General features: G+C 43.7%; 2 protein-coding genes across 5 annotated transcripts; one reads left to right on the top strand and one right to left on the bottom strand.

Annotated features, from left to right (window-relative positions):
* Positions 1-1,241: 1,241 nt before the first annotated feature.
* On the top strand, positions 1,242-10,967 carry slc38a2 (solute carrier family 38 member 2). Its single transcript, XM_052056182.1, has 16 exons — positions 1,242-1,595; positions 2,586-2,693; positions 2,781-2,862; positions 3,034-3,149; positions 4,673-4,746; positions 4,830-4,922; positions 5,158-5,230; positions 6,014-6,096; positions 6,183-6,241; positions 6,403-6,561; positions 6,644-6,723; positions 6,850-6,950; positions 8,512-8,636; positions 8,725-8,866; positions 9,187-9,284; positions 9,373-10,967. Exons 2-16 carry the CDS (start codon positions 2,587-2,589, stop codon positions 9,478-9,480), a joined length of 1,500 nt encoding a protein of 499 aa, XP_051912142.1. The 5' UTR covers positions 1,242-1,595; position 2,586; the 3' UTR covers positions 9,481-10,967.
* On the bottom strand, positions 10,301-19,367 carry scaf11 (SR-related CTD-associated factor 11). 4 transcript variants are annotated; one of them, XM_052056088.1, is made up of 15 exons: positions 19,159-19,367; positions 17,936-17,985; positions 17,711-17,859; positions 17,516-17,599; positions 17,313-17,392; positions 17,141-17,220; positions 17,025-17,062; positions 16,858-16,922; positions 16,527-16,646; positions 16,313-16,407; positions 13,895-16,021; positions 13,300-13,625; positions 13,026-13,178; positions 12,806-12,925; positions 10,301-12,726 (listed from the first exon to the last, which is right to left on the bottom strand). In XM_052056088.1, the coding sequence occupies exons 2-15, from the start codon at positions 17,952-17,954 to the stop codon at positions 12,631-12,633; spliced, it is 3,552 nt and encodes a 1,183-aa protein (XP_051912048.1). In that variant the 5' UTR covers positions 17,955-17,985; positions 19,159-19,367; the 3' UTR covers positions 10,301-12,630. The 4 variants fall into 4 exon arrangements, with proteins under 4 accessions (XP_051912048.1, XP_051912051.1, XP_051912050.1 ...); XM_052056091.1 differs by having other exon boundaries at positions 12,806-12,916; XM_052056090.1 differs by having other exon boundaries at positions 17,516-17,593.
* Positions 19,368-20,195: the final 828 nt, after the last annotated feature.

The following is a 20,195-nucleotide window of genomic DNA, read 5'->3' as shown; positions in this document are numbered from 1 at the left end:
GCACCGTGAGGCCGACATGCTAGCCACTCGCCCACCGTGCCGCCTAGAAAAAGGCCATGGGACAAAATCATATCTTGAGTTTTGAGAGACAACAAATGGTGCAAATATTGATGAATATTTTTTTTACGTTTGCGTAGAGTACAACAAAAGCATATACAGGTGACAGTGATACTGCTTTACGGGTCTAACCAGTAAAAAGGCAGATTTAGCGAAAGGAAAGAAAGGCACTGGCTGGTGGAGTAATAAATAGAAGTCTTTTTTGGGGGCGTGGAGGAAGAATTGTTCTTTGTTGTACAACAAGTCATAGCAAAAACAAAAAAAAACATTCGTACGACTGCTCATGTCTCGAAAAGCTTTTAAGTTGGCTCACTTGATTCTCAAGGATCCACTTGATCACGTTTTCATTTTTACGATGATTTTTGCAGCTTTAGCACGAGTCGCCTTTTGTCTGCGGAAATGCCAGTTGATAATTAACCCCCCCCCCCCCCCCCCCCCAGTTTTACAGTCTTCGATTGCATGAATAAGAAACTAGAAACCGGAGCAGAGGAGAGTGTGTGAATGGGGATCAGAATAACCGATGTCACATGACAGCGTTTGTGCGTAATCTGCTTGTGACTGGGAGGTCTGCTTTGAAGACAGGGGGGGGAAGGGGGGGGCTAATGTGGACTGACAGACACGCCGGCCTCTTGGGTCACTCGTTACCTTGAATTCAGGGCTAATCTATCTGTGGGGGAGGGGGAGCTGTAACCTAATTCTCATTTAAGGAAATCCAATTCCACCGAAAGCTCTCGTCCAATTTCTGCGATAACAATTGAAATTTGTCCCGCAATGGGAAAATTACAATTTACAATATTGATAAATATTTTTTTACATTTGCGTAGATTACAAACAAAGCATAATAGGCTTGGGAAAAAAAATGATTGAATGACTGAATGGCCTTAACCGAAAAAAGTTTAGAGATCCGAATGATGAAGTTCTTGCCCCCCCACCCCCCCACTCATGAGTTCAACACATGAACATCATTGTGTAAAAGTACACTCCAGCATTCCTATCATTTTCCAAAAGGGGAGTGTCTTTAGGTCACAGTGTTTGTACACAGAAGCGACGTCATCAGCCGAGGTGCGTAAAGCGCTTCCTCCCCTTCTGCCGAACCCAGTCGCCGCCCCCCCCCCCTCCTTTTCTCCCCCCCCCCCCCCTCCCTCGCCCTCCCGCCTCCTTTCGAGCCGGCTGATGCAATGCTTTATAAAGGGTGACATCCCCATCGCTCGCTTTAGCTGAACACTCATGCCTTTTCGGTGCGCAACGTATTCTTTGGTGTGAAAATTGGGTTAAATTTGAAAACCTCCGTTTCCACTGTGTATTCGAAGAGTCCATTTTTGCGATTCGCTTTGTTTTGATTTGTCTTGTCAATTTTTTTCTGTTTATAACCTAACATACAGATTTTGTCTGTTTCTAATTTTTTTTTCTTGAGGATCAGACAGCTTTTGGAGTCTTTTTTTTTTGGTGTCGTCAATCTGATCAAATCTGCCAGATTTTTTTATTTGTAATTTTTTGCAAAGGGATTTTACAGACATCCTGTCATCTTCGTTCAAAAGGTAAGAATGCCGGCATGCCATGCCTCTAACAGGAAGAAAAGCCGGAGGAAGAAAGACGCGGGTTTAAAATATTCATGAATTCAAATGTTTTTAATAACAAACTAATTCACTAACACTGTTAGTTGACTTTCAGTCATTATTATTATTATTTCAGTTTTGCATCATTTTAAATGAGACCAGTGAGGAAAATGTTGATTTCCCATTTGAATACCTCTCATCTATTACTCTGTCAACAAATTAATTTCTTTAAAAAGACGCCGGCGAGTCTGCGGTTTTTGAATGATGATACACTCTGCAGACATGACTTAATACGCGTTATAGGATGCATGCTTGGAAAAGAACAAAAAAGGTTGTGGTTTTTCAAGTGGGTGGGAAAAAAAAAAAAGAAAAAAAGAAAAAGGACCGGGGCCATGCCCATAAAAAGGGACAACACGTGCCATTGTTTCCACTGGAGTCGGTCATTCCACGTAATGTGATTAAAATGATCTGGGCGCACCGTTTGTGGCCTATTTGGGTGGGTCGCGCGTCTGGGCACTTTGAAAAACTAAATATAGAATACGTCCTTTTCTGAAGATGAAATTAACTTGATTGGTTGAGTCACCACGTTGCAATTTGCATCGGGATTATGTGCTGGAAAGGACTTGACACGCCCTGGAATGTTTTTTATTATTTTACGTTATGCTTTCAAATTCATTTTGCGCAAAAAAAAAAAAATCTACACTGCGGCTTTTTGTCATTGAGCGGGCTGAGGTGAACTCAAATGCCGGTCTGGTATTTTTCCACTGCCGGTGCGTCAACCCAACCCACCCACAGCCCCCCCTTCACCCCTCCCCCGCGTGCTTCTTCCTTCCCCCTCCCTTCGCCGATAAGTCACATGACCAAGCAGCGAGCGGGCACACTGTAATATTGATTATTCCCAGACCACTTGGGGGGTGGAGGTGGGGGTGGTGCACGATTGGAATCAAATGAATCATTTCTTCCCCCCGGCAGCATGAAACAAACCGAGATGAGCCGTTTGTCTCGTGAAGACGACAACAGCAGCACCAACAGCAACGACTACAACTATCCAGACTGCCCGAGGAAGGTCCCGCTTAATGAGTGAGGAAGACTTTCAAAACGCAACAAATAAATCATATCCAAGCATCTGTGTAAATGAAATGTCTTTTTTTTTTTCGTCCTTTAAAGGCAATATGCGGACTTAGATCCGGAGAGTGAGAACTTCCTCCCGGACAAAAACTCTGGCAAGAAGAAGTATGAGACGGAATATGTAAGACTCGTTTCTGACTTTTCAATGTTAACTCATTCAGTACCAGCCAATTTTGGACCAAGTCTGAAAAGACGTTTAAATACGTCTTTGGGAGTGAATGAGTTAAAAGCTAAGACTCCAAATTTTGGGGGAGGTTTTTCTGATTTTGGGAGGTTTTCTTTCCATCCACAGATCCAAGGCAATGCCTCCTTTGGCATGTCCGTGTTCAACCTGGGCAACGCCATCATGGGGAGCGGCATCTTGGGTCTGTCCTACGCCATGGCCAACACTGGCATTGCGCTATTTGTGTAAGTATCTGACTTTTTTAAACTCTCTTTTTTGCCATCAAAAGTAGGAAATTACATTTTGTGTAAGCTTTTTTTTTTTTGAACAACGGTTTTCGTAGGCGTCAAGGTCACGGCTGTTGCAAGTGCTTGACTCTGAGAGCACAGATCAGTGCAAACAGGCGTAACGATGACTCACTATCATGTTTGCACAGAATACAATTTGTGGAAAGGCACCGTTGGGACATCTCGTTTTGGATTTGAACAAGCAGGGAGAAGCAGGGTGTTATTTCCTCGTGCGTCAATTTACAAACAAAGGGAGTGGCCACATCTCCAGCACGGGCTAATCCGGTTGAGAGAATGAATGCGAGTAAAGACGGCTATCTGTCAGGGCGTGGTGTGGCAGGGATTACAAAAAAAAAGTGGCTGATGCAATAGGATCAAGCGTGCTATATAACAGCAGGTACAAATACGGTTGCAAAATTCAGGGAGGAAGTTTCAAAGTTGCAACCTTTGGTTTTGAAGGTGACCGATGCCGGATTTGCATTGAAACTGGGAGCGATGGCAGTGAATGACTCAGGAAATTTATGACAGTGCTTGTGAAGCTTGTGACAAAAAGCACCACCAAAAAAAAAAAAATTATATTACCAACTACAAACACTATGGCCCATGTTATAATAAAGTAGTGTAGTAGGCCTAAGCGCTCATCAAAAATTTGATGTTTTATACCCAAGAGCATGACCAGACAAAAATTTGGAGACACTTCTCCATTCAACAGCATGAAACGCTGTTTCAAAATGTTTAACTTTTGGGTATATTTAATATCACTCTTTAAGCCACCACACCATTGAGCACAGTTTGAATATTGACATTCGGCTTCATTGTAGGAAATAATTCAATTAAAATGCATTGCACATCAAAGTTCCAAAAAAAAAATTGGACCTCAATACAGGTTTAAAAACAAAGAGTTCCAAAACGCAAATGTTTTGGATGAAAAATTCAAACACAACTGAACTACTCTTCAGAAATTATTATTCTTTGGCGAACCACAAGAGGGAGCCCAACTTCCACAAGTGGTATGAGCACAGGACTTTAAGAAACACTGTTTTGGTGTAATGCTGACTAGCTTGTGAAAAGTGAAAAACTAAATTGACCGAGTACAGCAATGCCCTCGTATGCGGGCAAGGAGAAGTATCAGGTTCGCACTGACGTCCAGCTTCACTTCCCACGGAAATTTACTAGAAAATTTCCACCCCTTGCGCACAATCTAAAGATGGTCACATCCAACTGGGAAAGCTGTGCCTTCTCAAGTGACCTGTAGATTAATTTCCATACCCTATTAATACCCCCACATGAAGATGCGCAAGAGGATACCAATATGGGAAGACTCCAGCGATGCTAATATGACTCACTGTCGGTCTACACCGTATGCTGACGCATAAATCGAAATTAAGAACAAGCCAGAGTAACGCAAAAGACACTAAAATAGATGTACGAACGCATAGAAAACAAATTTTTAACGCATTGCGCTAAATATCCCCTTCCAGCATCCTCCTTGTGGCCGTCGCCATCTTCTCGTTGTATTCCGTGCATTTGCTCCTCAAAACGGCCAATGAAGGAGGTGAGTCAGCAGTTCGCAATCCAGACGTCACACCCCGACCACTTTTTTTTTTTTAACTCCGCCTACTCCGATTGTCTTTCCAGGCGCGCTGGTGTACGAGCAGCTGGGCTACAAAGCCTTCGGGATGCCCGGCAAACTGGCCGCTTCCTGCTCCATCACCATGCAGAACATCGGAGGTGAGCGTGGTGGCACAATCACCGTCTTAATGGCGTCGGGGGAAAAAAAAGGAGTGCGGGTGGGGTGAGGGAGAAGCAACTTCCAGGAATAACTTGAGTCATTCCGCAAGCATGTGCCAATTCCGCGGAAAATTCGATCACGTGGCAAATATTTGAGCATGCTAAATGCTTCTTGGAATCCTTTCACTTGGAGGCTACTTTTTTTATTTTGAATGCTTTATTTTTATCATTGCAGCCATGTCAAGCTACCTCTACATCGTCAAGTACGAGCTGCCCATTGTCATTCAGGCTTTTACAGGAAGTAATGAGTGAGTACGTTTTTTTTTTCTCCACAGTTTGGAACCAAAAACCACACACCTAAATTTTGTTAATTATCATCAGCTATTGTTTCAAAATAATTTTTTTAAAGTGGAAGAGCAGGAAGCAATATGTCCCTGGCACAGGTAGAAAAAATATACTTTTTATACGGTAAATAAAAAAAAAAAAGATCCATTATTTGAAATTAGACAATTTCAACATTGTGGTTAAGAATCACCAATCGAGAAAATCCAGTTTATTTCTACACCACTGCTGATGTAGGCGTCATCAAAACTGAACAAATGGAACAGTCAGGCAAAATGCTGCTTTCTTCCCGATGAACTAATATATAAACAGAAATGATGAAATATTAAACAGGTGAAAGGACAGCTTGTGCGCACTTTAAGGTGAAGGGGGCACATGACTAAGAGGCAGGGGGAGTGGCCTCTTTCCAACTGGTTCTTCAAAGAGCCCTTTTAGTCGTCTGCAGCTGCTGCCGCATGGAGACAAGGGCGTGTGTGTGTGTGTGTGTGTGTGTGTGCGTGTGTGTGATATTGGCTGGCTCATTCGGAGCAACCTTGCCTCGCAGCCACGTCATTTTTTTGCTCGCAGAATCATCTGTGCATGCATCTGGGCACACGCCCTCTAGTGAGACGTGAAGGAATTGCTGCCTAAGTACAGTTCAGTTGTATTTAACTTTTTAGCGTAATCCAGTTGCGTTTAAGGTTTAAGATCCATTCCTTTTTCATACTGGAGGAAATGGTGACAAATGTGTTTTTTTCTGTGTTTTCCAGTGAATGGTACACTAACGGAGACTACCTGGTGCTGCTTGTGTCAATCTTCATTATTTTGCCCCTTTCACTGCTCAGGAACTTAGGTAAGTATCATTACCAAATTGATGAAACCAAGTCGGCAGTCTACGATTTTTTTTTTTTAAGCCGGTGATCTCTTTTGCTTCATTAGGTTACCTTGGATACACCAGCGGCCTGTCGCTCCTCTGCATGGTCTTCTTCCTCATTGTGGTGAGTAGAAAAAATAACGTTTCCCCCATTCCACAGAAACCACATCTTTTGTTTCCAAGCTGGAAATCACATAAACAAAAGCGTTATTTATGACTCACACACAAAATGGCATTGAACCTTTACACCCGGGTCATACCAAAAATAATGATTTGTTTCTGCAGGTGATCATCAAGAAGTTCCAGATCCCGTGCCCGCTTCCTGATATCAACGCTGTGAATGAGACATTGAGTAAACCCAACACCACTGTGTCTCCCAACAACGCTCCCACAGAAGACTACAGTGATGCCTGCACACCGAAATACTTTGTCTTCAACTCTCAGGTACAAAGGGGATCAACAAGTAAACCTACGTCGAGATTTTAGACAAGAGTTTTGAGTATGCATTTTGTTCTCTCCTCCCTAGACTGTCTACGCTGTTCCCATCCTGACCTTCGCCTTTGTGTGCCACCCAGCTATCCTGCCCATGTACGAGGAGCTCAAAGAGTACGTTTCTTTTCACGCCGAGTTGCAAAAACCACAGCTGCTCCCTTATCTGACCACACAGGTCGGTTTGTTCTTGTTATCAAAAATTGTTTAAGACATGGCCCTTTTTCTCTCCCGTCGGTGCAGCCGTTCCCAGAGAAGGATGCAAGGAGTTGCCAACGTGTCCTTCTTGGCCATGTTCGTCATGTACCTCTTGGCGGCCCTATTTGGATACCTGACCTTCAATGGTGAGTTGCTCCAGTGGGGTGAACACGTGTGCAGGCAACATATTAGCTTATACAGACGGAATTCAATTTTAAGGGGAAAATTGATCACATTTCTTCAATTTGTAAAAAAACAAATCTTATTGACCGTAATTATGAAAGATTTATGGCCTGTTTTGATGCAACGCGGGTATAAGGGACACAGTTAACTTCGCTTTTTTTGTTTCATTGTTTTGTTTAAGAAAACCACTTGTCACCATTTTACCCTTTAGAAAACCAGGTTTTCTAAATTAGCAAGCTGGTCCACTGTACTATTTAAACATTATTAATGAGACTATGAGGACTGTTATTTTTAGCAGTATAAATTCTTCTTCCCTATTAATACCCATATGCATTTCACCTAAGCATCACATTACTAAAAAGTATCAAATAAATTCCGTCGACATACATGACGACGGATGAGCTAATGAGCTAGCAAGCCGACGTTTTTTCGCCAAGACACCACTGCGATACACAAATAACCACGAATATATAAATACTCCTTGTGTCATAATTATCTTCTTAAATTCGTTTTAAACGCACTACATCTAGCAATAATGAGTAAGTTACCAATCGAAGCGAACAGCCCCGCAGACTCTAACGACATAAAACGCAGTCGAGTTTTCGCAGTGGAATCAGGGACTTGTGGATTCAGCTGTGTGTTTGGACTTTAAAAATTCGAAATACCATTCAAATGGCGATATACGAGTATAATAATGTATCCTAGGGTGTAAACAAGAGTAGGACATAATGTATTTTTCAGCGCTTCCAACGGGAAGTTAATTAATGCCAGGCTAAACGTAACAAAAGGTCAACGTCCCAAATACCATATGTCCAAAGTTTAAGGGAAGCAGTCTCGTCAATCCAAATTAAATAAAACAACTATGACAGTACAACCAGCCAGATTCTGAGGCAAAGAGTTACGTAACAATGTGAAAAGGACACCTGATGCCAACATACGGCAAGTACTATTTGCGTTCCTGTTTCACGCCAAGGAGAAGGTACATAATCGCTCAAGCTGGTTATGCAAGATATAAATGTCTGTGGAACAAAAAGCTCAAGTGTCGTCACAAGTATTAAGAGCATTGTTTCCTTACCTTTATTGCGCCAAGGTACATATTTTACTTGGGAAACCCCCACTTAACAAAATGATTATCGAGCTTGATGGTGATTTTAGTCATAATTCACCCACGACTGTCCTATTGAGTTGAACGCCAAACATTTTCTGTTGTACCTTCTGCCCTCTAGTGGAAGAGCATGGCATAGATGGACAGATCCATGATTTTTAGCGAATGAATCATAATTTTTGGACCAATTAAGTTAAAGTTGATAACTGATAACACTTTACAATGCGCTACAAATGTTCAAGTGAGTGTCTTGCTTGTTTTGAAATATAATCCATGGTTTAATCCATACTCTGCTGACTTCATTTTTTGTGTCTCTTTTACTCCTCAAATAAGTATGTATTATTAATGACGTGCCATAGAAGTCCATGGAAATGACCGTAATTAATCTTCCTCTTTTGCCGCTTTCTTTTCCCCCACAGTGCACGTGGAATCCGAGCTGCTGCACACCTACTCCAAGTACTTAGAATTCGACGTGATCTTGCTGATAGTTCGCCTGGCTGTGCTCACCGCCGTCACCCTCACCGTACCCGTGGTACTCTTCCCTGTAAGTGTCATTATTTTTTATTTTTAAGTCAACTAAAACCTATTGTTCAGTTTTTGGGCTCCAGTGAACACATCTCATCTTCCTGCAGATCCGAACCTCCATCAACCAGTTCCTGTGCGCTTCCAAGTTCAGCTGGGTCCGCCACACTATCATAACTGTAGTACTGCTGGCCGGTACCAACATCATGGTCATCTTCGTGCCCAGCATTAAGGACATTTTCGGCTTCATCGGTGAGTTTTGGGGGGAAAAAAACACAATAAAGTACTAAGACAAAGAACGTCAGGAAAAGCCTACTAGAACATCTGAACTTTGTTGACGTTTATCAGAGGCACTTTGAAATGTGGGAGATGTATGCTGAGTGATTTCCACTTAACATAAGTTGAAAATTATCTCACTTGTTTTTTTTTTCAATGAGTTGTTCGGGTCATAGGACACGTTAATAGCGGCAAGTTTGGTCTCGCATTTTATGCCACAAAAAATCGTACAAAAATGACTTGAATGTTGTAAATTTTGTAGTTGTTGAATTCTAAATCTGTTTTTGGTTGCACAGGTGCATCTGCCGCTGCAATGCTTATCTTCATCTTACCCTCGGCTTTCTACATCAAACTGGTCAAGAAAGAGTCGATGAAATCCATGCAAAAAATCGGGGTAGGTTTGCAAATTTTCCCTCGTTGTTCCTTTATACGCCCGTGCAAACAAGCTCAACTGGATTTGTTTGTCTCTTCCTCGCCCTCAGGCCACCGCCTTCCTCCTGTGCGGTTTCGTGGTCATGATCGGCTGCATGAGCCTCATCATCCTCGACTGGGTCCGTAATGCCACCACGGAGCACCCTGACGGACACTAAGGGCCGGATTGAAGTCACCAAACTAATGAAGATCAAATTTTGGAAACAAAGACTTTTGATGCTTGGCTTTGACTGAGAGAGACTACGCCATTCCAAGAGAATGTATACCCGGACTTGTACAGTTTGCTGTTTTTTCACACCACAAGTTTGGTGCCCCGCCCCCCTCCACGCCCCCTTTTAATAGCTGGTCCTCCATATAACTTCTTTGTCTTTTACCCTTACTGTTCTTGTTTTTTTTTTTTTTGTAGTTTTGTTACAATTGAAAAATTTAACGTGCCTCAAAGAAACGATGAGATACAGTTTGAGGTCGTCAGGAGAGTTGAAAACAAACAAACAAACAAAAAACAACAACAATTAGCAGCTGACACTCAGGTACGGTTTTATTTTTATTTTTTTGCGCGAGTGCGGCTGTGACCTCACACGTCGACAAGTCCTGCTGACAAAACGGTGCGAACTAGACTTTGTTCAGCCTCATCGGAACTTTTGTTTTGTTTTGCCAAACGTATAACTGTTAATTGAGCAAATTTGTATACTGTACTGAAAAGCACTTATTGTTCAGCACACCGTTGGAAAACCCAGACTTGTTTTCCATACACAGACGTGGGCCTATGAAGCCGCCCACTCAGTATTTGTGACCTTTCCTTGTACACAAAAAGAGCAAAAGACAACACAAACCTGCCTTTTTTATAGCATACAACACTGGGAGCTGCAGAGTAACTCACTTGACTCTTATTTAAAACCAAAAAAACTGTACTCTTTTAAGATCCTGCTGATATAGAAGTAGCGCGCACATGTCTGAGGAAGAGGAGGCAAAAAAAAATTTTGGGGGAATACTTTGAATTTGACCACATTAGCATGGTCAGAAAAAAAAACGCCTGTCAAACTTGCAAAAACAAAAATGTCACGCTGGCAAGCAAGCATACCACAAATAGCGGCGCACTGTGCTTCCAACACTAACTCAACACCAAACTGTTGTTGTCCAACATCCTGTTATGGAAGACCGTGAAAATCAATGTAATTTAAAATATTTTACTATATTTATATAATATTGTATCTGTATATATATGTATATATATATATATCTATTGAGTTCAACTGAATATATGCTTTTTATGTCGATGTTAATGGGGGAATAATGCATTGGAGCTGTAAAACAAACAAAACCCACACTGGGGAAATTTGTAATGAATTTGTTCGAAAAGACAATGCTTTACATGTTCATCTGTCAAGACTGAAATGTGCTACTGTTGATTTTGTGCAAATTCTGTTCTATTGTCGAGGCCACTGAGAACGTAAAAGCCGCCTTGTACCCCTTTCTGACACCGCCCCCCACAACACCCCCCCCCGCCCCACAGGTTGGAGAGTTTGTCGAACCGTCTATGGGCCTCAGGGGGGCAAAGAGGGCAGTGTTACATTCTTGTTTCAATGAAACACCGTGTATATCCTGTAATTAATGTCCAATTAAATTCAAAGTTCCTCTATAACAAGGACCGGTTGTTGTGATTTGTTTTTTGCTTTGCATCAATAATTTGTTTTTTTTAATGGCTCATCATTTTCCCAATTGATCAAAAGAAAATCCATAATCCAGGTCACTCATTTTTTGGGGGGCAGAAAGGCTGTTGTTCAGGTTACGATCCTGTTCAGGCTTATATATGATAGTGTATTATTAAAATATTTTATCTCATGGTAATCAGTCCAACTCAAAATTTACATAGTGGCATCAATATTAAATATATCCTATTTGGGAAAAAAAAAAAGTATGGAGTATTTTAACCCTTTCAGGCACAGCGGTTACTACAGTGGACAGCTAATCACATGATCAGATTTACAGGGTGCATGAAAGGGTTAACAAGCATGAAGGTAACCACTAAATACCTTGATTTTAATGCAGTGCTGCCCCTTGGTGGTCAACATAGAAGTTCAACTGCCATTGTGCAGTACAGAGGTGCCTTGAGATACAAGTTCAATTGGTTCAGCGACCTCCGTATTGTAATAAATGGGAGAAGCCATTGTGTTTGCGCCTCGGCCACCAGGGGGCAATGTAACAGTGATCCTTGCACCATTTGCGCTCAAATAGCTTTGGTTTTGCATTAAATCTTAAAACTGATTTATCAAAAGCAAAGCTACGGAGTGACTTTAAAAAAATATTTTAAATTATTATTTTTTTAAACTAACCGTAAACATGACCTGCAAGTGGCATGAAACAACTCGAAGGCAACTTTTGACAATGAGCGACAGCTCAGATACTTAAAAAAAATATTGAGCCGGCTCACTCGTATCTCAAGGCACAACTGTAACTGAATCGTGTGTAATTGAATCGGCTCATGATTTAACTAAGCCATCGTTTCCCTATCAATTTGCATCGCCGCGACGCCGAGCAAGAAACAAGAACGATTATACGCTCTTCCGCTAGATGGCGTAATAGTACATTCACCTGTTGCTATTCTTACAAGAGTACATGAATCCTTTGCCAGCTCCCCACGCCCCAATTAAAACCCACAGCCAATCAGGAAGCAGCTACTTTATTTCACTACTCCCTGGATACGTTGCACAGCTCATCTTAATGCATTGGACACTCATCAATCTTTCAGGCGGGGGTTCATTTAACCTGATTCGTCCCCTCCCACAACATTTTATATTCCAGACTAGTCGCCGACTGGTTATCCGATGATAATGTCAGGACTAGTATTTCATCTGAAATATTATAGATTTTTTTTTTAAAGAACATATTTTAATAGACTGTATAATCACGATTCCATAAAGGAATTTCATTGTACCAGCCAGGAGATTCTATCCATACTTGTAGACATGATATTGCAATTTTTTTTTCCTTTGTATCAAATCTCCCTCCCGCCCAACCCACTGAATGCAACACGCCGCGCTCCCCTTACAGTAGCTCTGCAGGTCGGAATCTATGCAAAATAAAGGGCTCTTGCATTACAACTTCTGATTGGGTCTTTTTTTTTTCCTAACAAAATATGACAATCTATAGAAACAAAATCTATATAGTTCAATAAAAGGTAGAGATATAAAAACAAAAAAAACAAAAAGAAATGATGGCTCTCTTGTCATCGTCGAGTTTGGAGATGAAATTGCAGCTCCGGGAAATTGCACTTGAGCTGCACACAAAAGGGTCGGCGAGGTGCCGATTCACTTTTTGCGCGCGTGCTTGTATTTGTCGACGTAGGCCTTCACCAAGTTGGCCACCTTACTTGAGTTGACCTCGCCGCTTTTGCTGTGACACACCTGGGCGTATAAAAATAACAAAATATGAAATGAGATAAGATCGACGTTGCGGCCGGAGGAGATATCCCAAAAAGCGTACCTTCTCAACTGCTTTGCGGACGATCTCCTTGTACTCGTCCTTTGTGATTTCCTTCTTTTGGTAGTAAGGTTTGATAGCCGTCTTCACTTCATTTATAGCTTTCTCTTGGATCTGTTGTTTCTTCAGCAACAACAACAACAACAACGAAAAACGGGATCATATGACAGAAATGCACATCAAACGCTCATCCTCAACGCAAAACGGGAGGTGGGCGGGGTACCTTTTCTTTTTTGGAGCTGTCGGCTTGAGCCTTGTGATGCTGAGCTGGCTGTGTTGTCGATGACGGCAGCACCTGGTTGGCGGCTTGCTGGACGACTTTGGTTGGCGTGGAAAGCAGGCCCGCTTTGCCGTAAGCGCCCATCGTGTTCACCATCTAGGCAAATCAAACGGATCAGGGATTTTCCTGCATGTAAAATTTGCATTGGAAACCCTACACAAACTCAATGGAGCCACCTAGTGGTGGGAGGCATCATTTTAAATGCCTCATACCGTACCTGCGTGATTTGCCCATCAGGCTGAGCTGCTGTCGTCTGGCCCCCTTGCTGCATGGGAGGGGGCGGCGGAGGAGGCGGGGGCAGCCCCTGGGTGCCGACGGCAGGCACTTGCAGCAGCGGCACGGCGGGGTGGAGGTGCACGGGGATGGGCGGGGTCACGGCGTACTGCGCTGAGGGCTGCAAATTGACCGGCACGGGGCCGCGCAGGGGGAAGTGATGATGAAGGACATTCAGCTGCGGAGGCGGCGGCGGAGGCATGGCGGTCAGCACGGGTGCCGGTGGAGCGTTGCCCGGTGCAGTTGGTGCAGGTTCACTCTTCGCCGGATCTACAAGTACAAGGCGAAGAGGCGGTTCCAATTCAGACATCATTTTGGAGTGTGGAGGTACCTTGTGTGTCAAAATAAACGTTCCCCATTGAAATGAATGGAAAGACCATTAATCCGTTCCAGCAACCCCAAAATATTTTTGGAAAACACTTTAATGAGAGAAATGGAAGATGTGCGTTTGCCATACACGTAGCACTTAATCTAACTTGTATGAAGTGATCCAAAACTTTGGACAGACTTATTGCGGGACGGAGTTGTTCTCGCTTTACCTGCTGCAGGCTGCTCCTCTTCGGTTCGAGTCCAGCTTCCCGATCCCCCTCTTTCCCTCTTGGAATAATAATCCTGAACATCAGCAGGGAGTGTCCGCCGCACCGCCCAGCTGGACGCTGATGACCAGCCCGAGCGGTCCAGCATCGAGTCGCCCGGGTCCGACTCCGGTTTCCTGCGTCCGCCCCCGCGATTCTCATTAAAGCGACTGTAGGCATCGTTCCCTGAATTGTTGCCCATTCCTGAGTTGCTCCGTGGCTGCCTCCGGTTGTCGTCCTCCTGCAGTTGGCTGTGAAAGCCGCGGTTACCGCCTCCCCGGCCGGCGCCGCGGCCTTGCTCGAAGCCGGCGCGTCCCCTCGGCCCGCGATCTTCCCAGCGGGAGCCGCCCCCAAAATCCCAGGGCCTGCCCTCGGCTTCGCCGCGGGTTTTTTCTGTCACCCAGTCGGGATTCTCCGACCAGCCTTGGCGTTCCGGCGACGTTTCCGAAGGGACGCCGTTCTCAAAGCGACCGGCGTTGCCATGAGAGGGCCGTCCATCGCGGCCGTTCCCCGCCCTCCAGCCACCCCTTCGCTCTTTCCCCCGAGGGGACCGATCTCTGGACGCCGGCCGCTCGGGGCTGTATCCTCGTCTGTGTGATCTCGTTCTGGATGGAGACCGCGACTTGGATCTGGAGCGACTCCTGGATCTTCTTCTCCTCCTCTCACGGCTACGCTCCCTCCTGAAGTAGTCCCTGTCCTTGTCTCGCTCGCGCTCTCTTTCTCTGCTGCGGGGGCGGGAAGAGTGGCCGGAGGGGGTGCTGCCGGTCCGCTCTCTGGACTGCGAGCGGGAGCGCCCGTATGACTCTCGTCTGGAGTCCCTCTTGGGCGACCAGGCGGAGGTCGGGGAGTGGAAGCGAGAGCGTCGTTGTCTGCCGTTCTTCCTCCCGTGGCTCGGGTCTCTCTCCACTTGGTCTTTGGACCTCTCGTCGGGAACGGAGACTGAAGTCTCCGCGGCGGCGGGCTCTTTGGCTTCCTCCGAAACGCTAGCGCTAACGGCCTCGCTCATGGGTGAACTGCAGTCCATCGGAATGACATTAGCATCATCTTTGGAAAGATCGTCATTTTTGACGAATTCTCCCAAATTCTTAACTACGAAAGGCGGTTCCCTTTCGGGTGATTTGGAACCCTCAAATGCTTTTGCTTCTTGTTCAGCGACGTTGGCTTCGGAAGGTTCAGCGCATGGAGAAGCCGGCTTGGGGCTTTCATGTGATTCTCTCTGCAGATCCCGCGATGCCTCCTCGTCATTGCTTCGATCGAACCTTTCTTCGCCGACTTCCGTTTTGCAGTCCTGTTCAATCACGTTGTCGAAATCGGGAGACATTAGGTTATCCAGAGTGCTCTCCGGTTCGGATGGCGGCGATGCGGTTATTTTCTCCTCGTCTCCGGTGGAAATTGACATGACAGTCGGTTCCTCTTCTTGTGTGCTCAGTTTGCCAGAGCACTCCGACTCGGGGCTTTTTGGAGGGGAGTCCAAAGAAACGGACGAGTGGCTGTTGTTCTCATCCGGTTCAGGTTGCTCGTGACAGTCTTTATCGAGTGCATCGTTAGTGTCGTGCTCCATATTACTGCTTAAAGATTCGCCAGCTTGTTGCCCATCGAGTGAATCGCTGTTCAAGTGGTCCGCATTAAGACTTCCTTCTGCATCGGAAGGCTGATCTGAGTTGTTAATCTCGGGCTTCGCTTCGTCTTCCGCCTCTCCCCTGTCGGTGTCGCCGCAGGCGGCACCCTCGTCGTCCTCGCCCGCAGACTGGTTCTCAACAGGTTCGGACGACGGCTTTTTTCTCAGGTTTTTCCTCTTGCCGCTGGCCTTTCGGTTTGTTACTCGTTTGCCCTTCCGTTTACCTGCCACCTGAGACGCCAAGCCCGGCTTGGAGGCCTGGCTGGCGGAGGAGTCTGAGTCGGACACACTGGACTGTGGCGGTGATGACGGGTGGGACACGGAAGACCCCGCCTGGTCTTTACTGTTACGTCCTGATCGTCTGGACGGTAGGGCTTTGTCTTTTTTGGTGGGCGCTTTGGAGTTTGAGGCTCTTCCGCCTCGCTTGTCTCCTCCTTTAGGACAGGTAATGGCGCAGACAACACCTTGGAAAGCTGTGACAAAACAAACTGCGTGAAAATGTGAATCCAATGGTGGCTTCAGATAGGGAGTATATAACAGACATAAGCGTCCATCCGGACAAAGTAAGTTCATATTAGTCATTATTCCCAGAGGATAAAGAATATATGCCTTTGAGTATTGTTATCTTAGGTTTGTTTAGGTCAGGGGTGGGCAATTCTGGTCTCAAGGCACCGGCCGCTCTGTTTTTCTTTCTTAAATATTCAACACAAAGCAAAATACAAAAAAAAATTTCTTGAGGACACACACCAACTGGTCAGACATACCAAAATGACCAGGCCCAAATGATGAAGCGGAGGTAATAGGAGATGAACAGAGTTCAAATGTAAATGGACCGTGGTTGCTATTCGCAGAGAGGAACCTGCAGGAAAAGAGAACGTGTTTTATCAGCTGTAAAAAACAAAACAAAAAACAGCCATGGCTTAGTGTCCATAAAAAAAAAAAAAAAGAATATGAGAGTGGTACATAAGATTCCATTACCTTGAGGTTCCAATCGCACAAACGGGCGCAGCAGGAGAGAACCACTGGCACTCTTGTACCTGGCGTTTGCACTGCTCTGCTTCATACGATATTTCTTCCGTCACCAGCACAGGCTCTGTTCTGCAAGACAATGATCAGGTCACGATTCATTAAAACGTTACATCGTGGAGTCAAAATATTCTGGACTGAAAAACAAAGATACGGTGCCGTAAAATGTCAAATATTTAATCTTCTAATGGGTGCTCGTGTACCGTACAGCATTTGCAGTACCGCTTGACCACTACCACGAAATACTTTATGGGCGTTCATTCATAATGGAAGCATGACTTACATGTCCTGTGTTGCTAATGAAAGAAAGGTAGACGATGGCCAAGCACAGCACTCCAATCCTCTCACCTGGGAAAGCAATATAATACATTTTTAAAAAGTAGGGTAAATTAACAGCATAAAACACAGAAGCGGGAGGATTAAAAAAAATAAATAAAATCGAAAGCCTACCTTTTTACGGCTTACTGAAGACGGGTCATCATCGTTGCCTGGTAGAGGAATTGACATATTACAAATGGATGAAAATCAAGCTCGAATTGTATCCATACTTAAGCGTGAGAACGTACATTTCCGTACAAGTCCTTTCGTTTTCGAATCGGTCATCTTCTCTGACCTTTGCTGCCTAGACCTCTTTCTGAGTTTGCTTCTAGGAGGGGGGAAAAAATATCGTAACTTTCTAATGTTGCCTCGAAACATTTAGATAAATGAGATTAGAAATAAATAAAATAAAACACTCACTTGAGACTTGCTCTATGCAAAGGCTTTCTACAGACGCAACTCTCAGCTTCGGGTTCAGCCACTTGCCGACTCACTGGAACCTTGAAAAGGACACAAATGCCGACGTCAAAGTAACCGCAAAAATATTTTAGGTTTGTAACCCATCGTGCAAGACGAAAGAAAGGAGTCAGAGGAAATGTGGCGTCAACGTTAGACAAACAGACCTGCACACATCGCAGGCTTCCATCCCATCTGTAAACGTTTCTGAACGGCCGTCTGTCCACTGGACAAGAAGGGACCATCTGCAACTGATGAGAGGATACAGTAACAAAAAAAAACAAGACGAAAAGCTAGCACTCATGCTACTTTACTTTACAGTACACATTTTTATTATACTAAATGCAATGTTTCAAAGTCACCTCTGCCCAAGTAAGGATGCATCCCAGGCAGAAGACATGACAGCAGCTGTCCGGCATGGCAAGCTCTCCCCTGGCCGGCACCCCCAAGCAGATAGGACATCGCTCAGTCTCCTCTGCGTCGCTCCCATCAGGGGATGACCCCTGGCCATCTACACGAAGGACACGGAGGATGACATTAGAACGCACGCCGTAAATCGTCACACATGACAGCGGGCAAAGACTTACCGCTTTCAGCTCCAGTCATGTCCAGCCCCGGGCTGTCACAATCACTGCTACTATAAACAAGAAGGTAAGCTATCAACAGCTATTAATAACTTAAATCAAGCGCTTGCAATCATTGGTGATGAGTCTTTCACATTGTTCTGGAGGAATTTTGTCCCACTCTTCTTGGCAGAATTGTTTCAACTCCACCATATTGGAGGGTTTTCTATTATGAACTGCCTGTTTACGGTCACGCCACAGCATCTCAATTGGATTTAAATCCAAACTTTGACTTGGCCAGTCCAAAACCTTCGGGGTTTTTTTAGCCATTCAGAGGTAAACTTGTTGGTGTGTTTCAGATCATTGTCCTGCTGGATATCACACAAAAATATTCCCCAAGAAGGCAATTTTTTTTCCTCGATACAAAAAAAACAAAACCAAAAAAAACCCAACAAAAAACCAACATAATATTTCTTCAGAATCTATAAACCAGATTTTCTTTCGATATTGTACTCAAATTGAATTGGCCATTAATCATTTGGACAATTTTGATGGGAAATCATGCATAATGGACGCATATCAGGTAAATATCTTGTATGGAATAACAATTATTTTTATGTTTCATGTCATCTCCTTGAATGATATATCTTAAAATTATTATGACACTCGTGTATTCAAAGATTATAATGTGTAATAAATAAATAATATATGTCATGAAAAAGTAAAGGAAGGGCAGTAAATCACAGGACAATCTCAACATTGTGATATTTAATCGCCCCATTGAGGCTTCTATGGGAACTACGAACACAGTTGTGAAACTAATTAGCTCTCGTTTGTTCCGCTGCCCATACAACATGAAGAACTAGCATTAAAATTAATTTAATAACTAAACCATGACTATGTGACACCCATTTGGGGTTCCGTTGTGTTTCAAAGTCCCAATTTAGAAATGAGCACAGTACTTCGTTGTTATTGGTTAGCAAGTGAGCTAATGCTAACCGAAACCAAAAATAGCTACCATCATAGCTTCGTGGCTATTAGCACAGTTAGCAACTCTTGGCTAAATCGGGGCTATAATGAGCGACTCTCAATGCACTGAAGGTCATAGGTTGGCTAGGTGGCTAATATTGAGCTTAGCTTACTAGCCGCTTTGGGATAACAACACAACACCTGCTTACGTCGTTATAAGAAGCTAACACTTGAGACTAGTTAGCAAAAGAAGCCACAGTGGCTTCAGGCTTACTCACCTTTAAAGTGCCCCCGTGCCTTTTTTGGATGCGCCGAAACGCTTTCTTCGTGCAAACTTTTTTTTCCTCCAAGCAAATGCTAACAGATCGCTAAGCTACTCGTTGAATTGTAGTACTTGTTGTTTGAGGCTAAAAACCGAGCAGAGATTTCACAAATTCTCGGCCACATGTCTCGCGTTGCGGTCCGTAGTTTTTACGAGGAGCTCCCCTGACTGGAGGCACCGAGCATTACACAGAAAAGAGTCATGGAAAAAATAAAATGTAATATAACTGTATATTGTTGTAAACGTGATTCCTTGATATTATTTAAAGGAACACGTGAACACCATCTAAAATTGCTTTCCCTCTTGCTGACCAATTTATATGTAATATTGCAATTTAATGTAATAATATTCTCACAATTAAAATACGTTGTTAGCTTTTTTTGTATGATCCTGTTTGTCTTCCCAGTCACTGTTAAAACATTGTTTAATCACAGAAATAATCATTCAGTAGCAGTAATTATGCTCTGAAGTTGTGACTCAACATATGCGCAACCCTCACAGCCATCTCAGAGGAAGAGAAAAAAAGAGACCGACATGATTTAGTCCAAAGAACATAATTAAAACTAATTAATTGTTCTGACCATTTTCATAATTTTCCATGTTTATAGCCTTCATGGGGTGGGTCACTCAAATCAATGCAACACTGTTAGCACTTTCAGAATAATAGTTTTTCTTTTCTTGTTTTATTACACAGGTAATTTCTGTGTCTGTGTTTTACAAACAATCTTTTTTTTCCACCACTGTACAACATTTCTGCACACTCGTAGGACAACGTTTGCATTTTAGTACGATAGCTACGTAACTAGTTAGACAAAACTCCTAATGGGCATTTTGGTGCTGCTCCGAGTTGTGTACTAGCAGTGATGAGATATACTAAACTAGATTTATTTTTTTCATCATTAAGTATTTCTATGACAACTCTTAAAGACATTCACACTTAAGTACAAGTTATAGTCATCAATTAACTTAAAATGCATGTTTTGGAATGTGGGA

This window comes from Hippocampus zosterae, chromosome 21, assembly GCF_025434085.1.
Source record: "Hippocampus zosterae strain Florida chromosome 21, ASM2543408v3, whole genome shotgun sequence".
Classification (NCBI taxonomy): Eukaryota; Metazoa; Chordata; class Actinopteri; order Syngnathiformes; family Syngnathidae; genus Hippocampus; species Hippocampus zosterae.
Note: the sequence above shows the minus strand (reverse complement) of the source record. Positions and strands in the feature narration are given on the sequence as shown.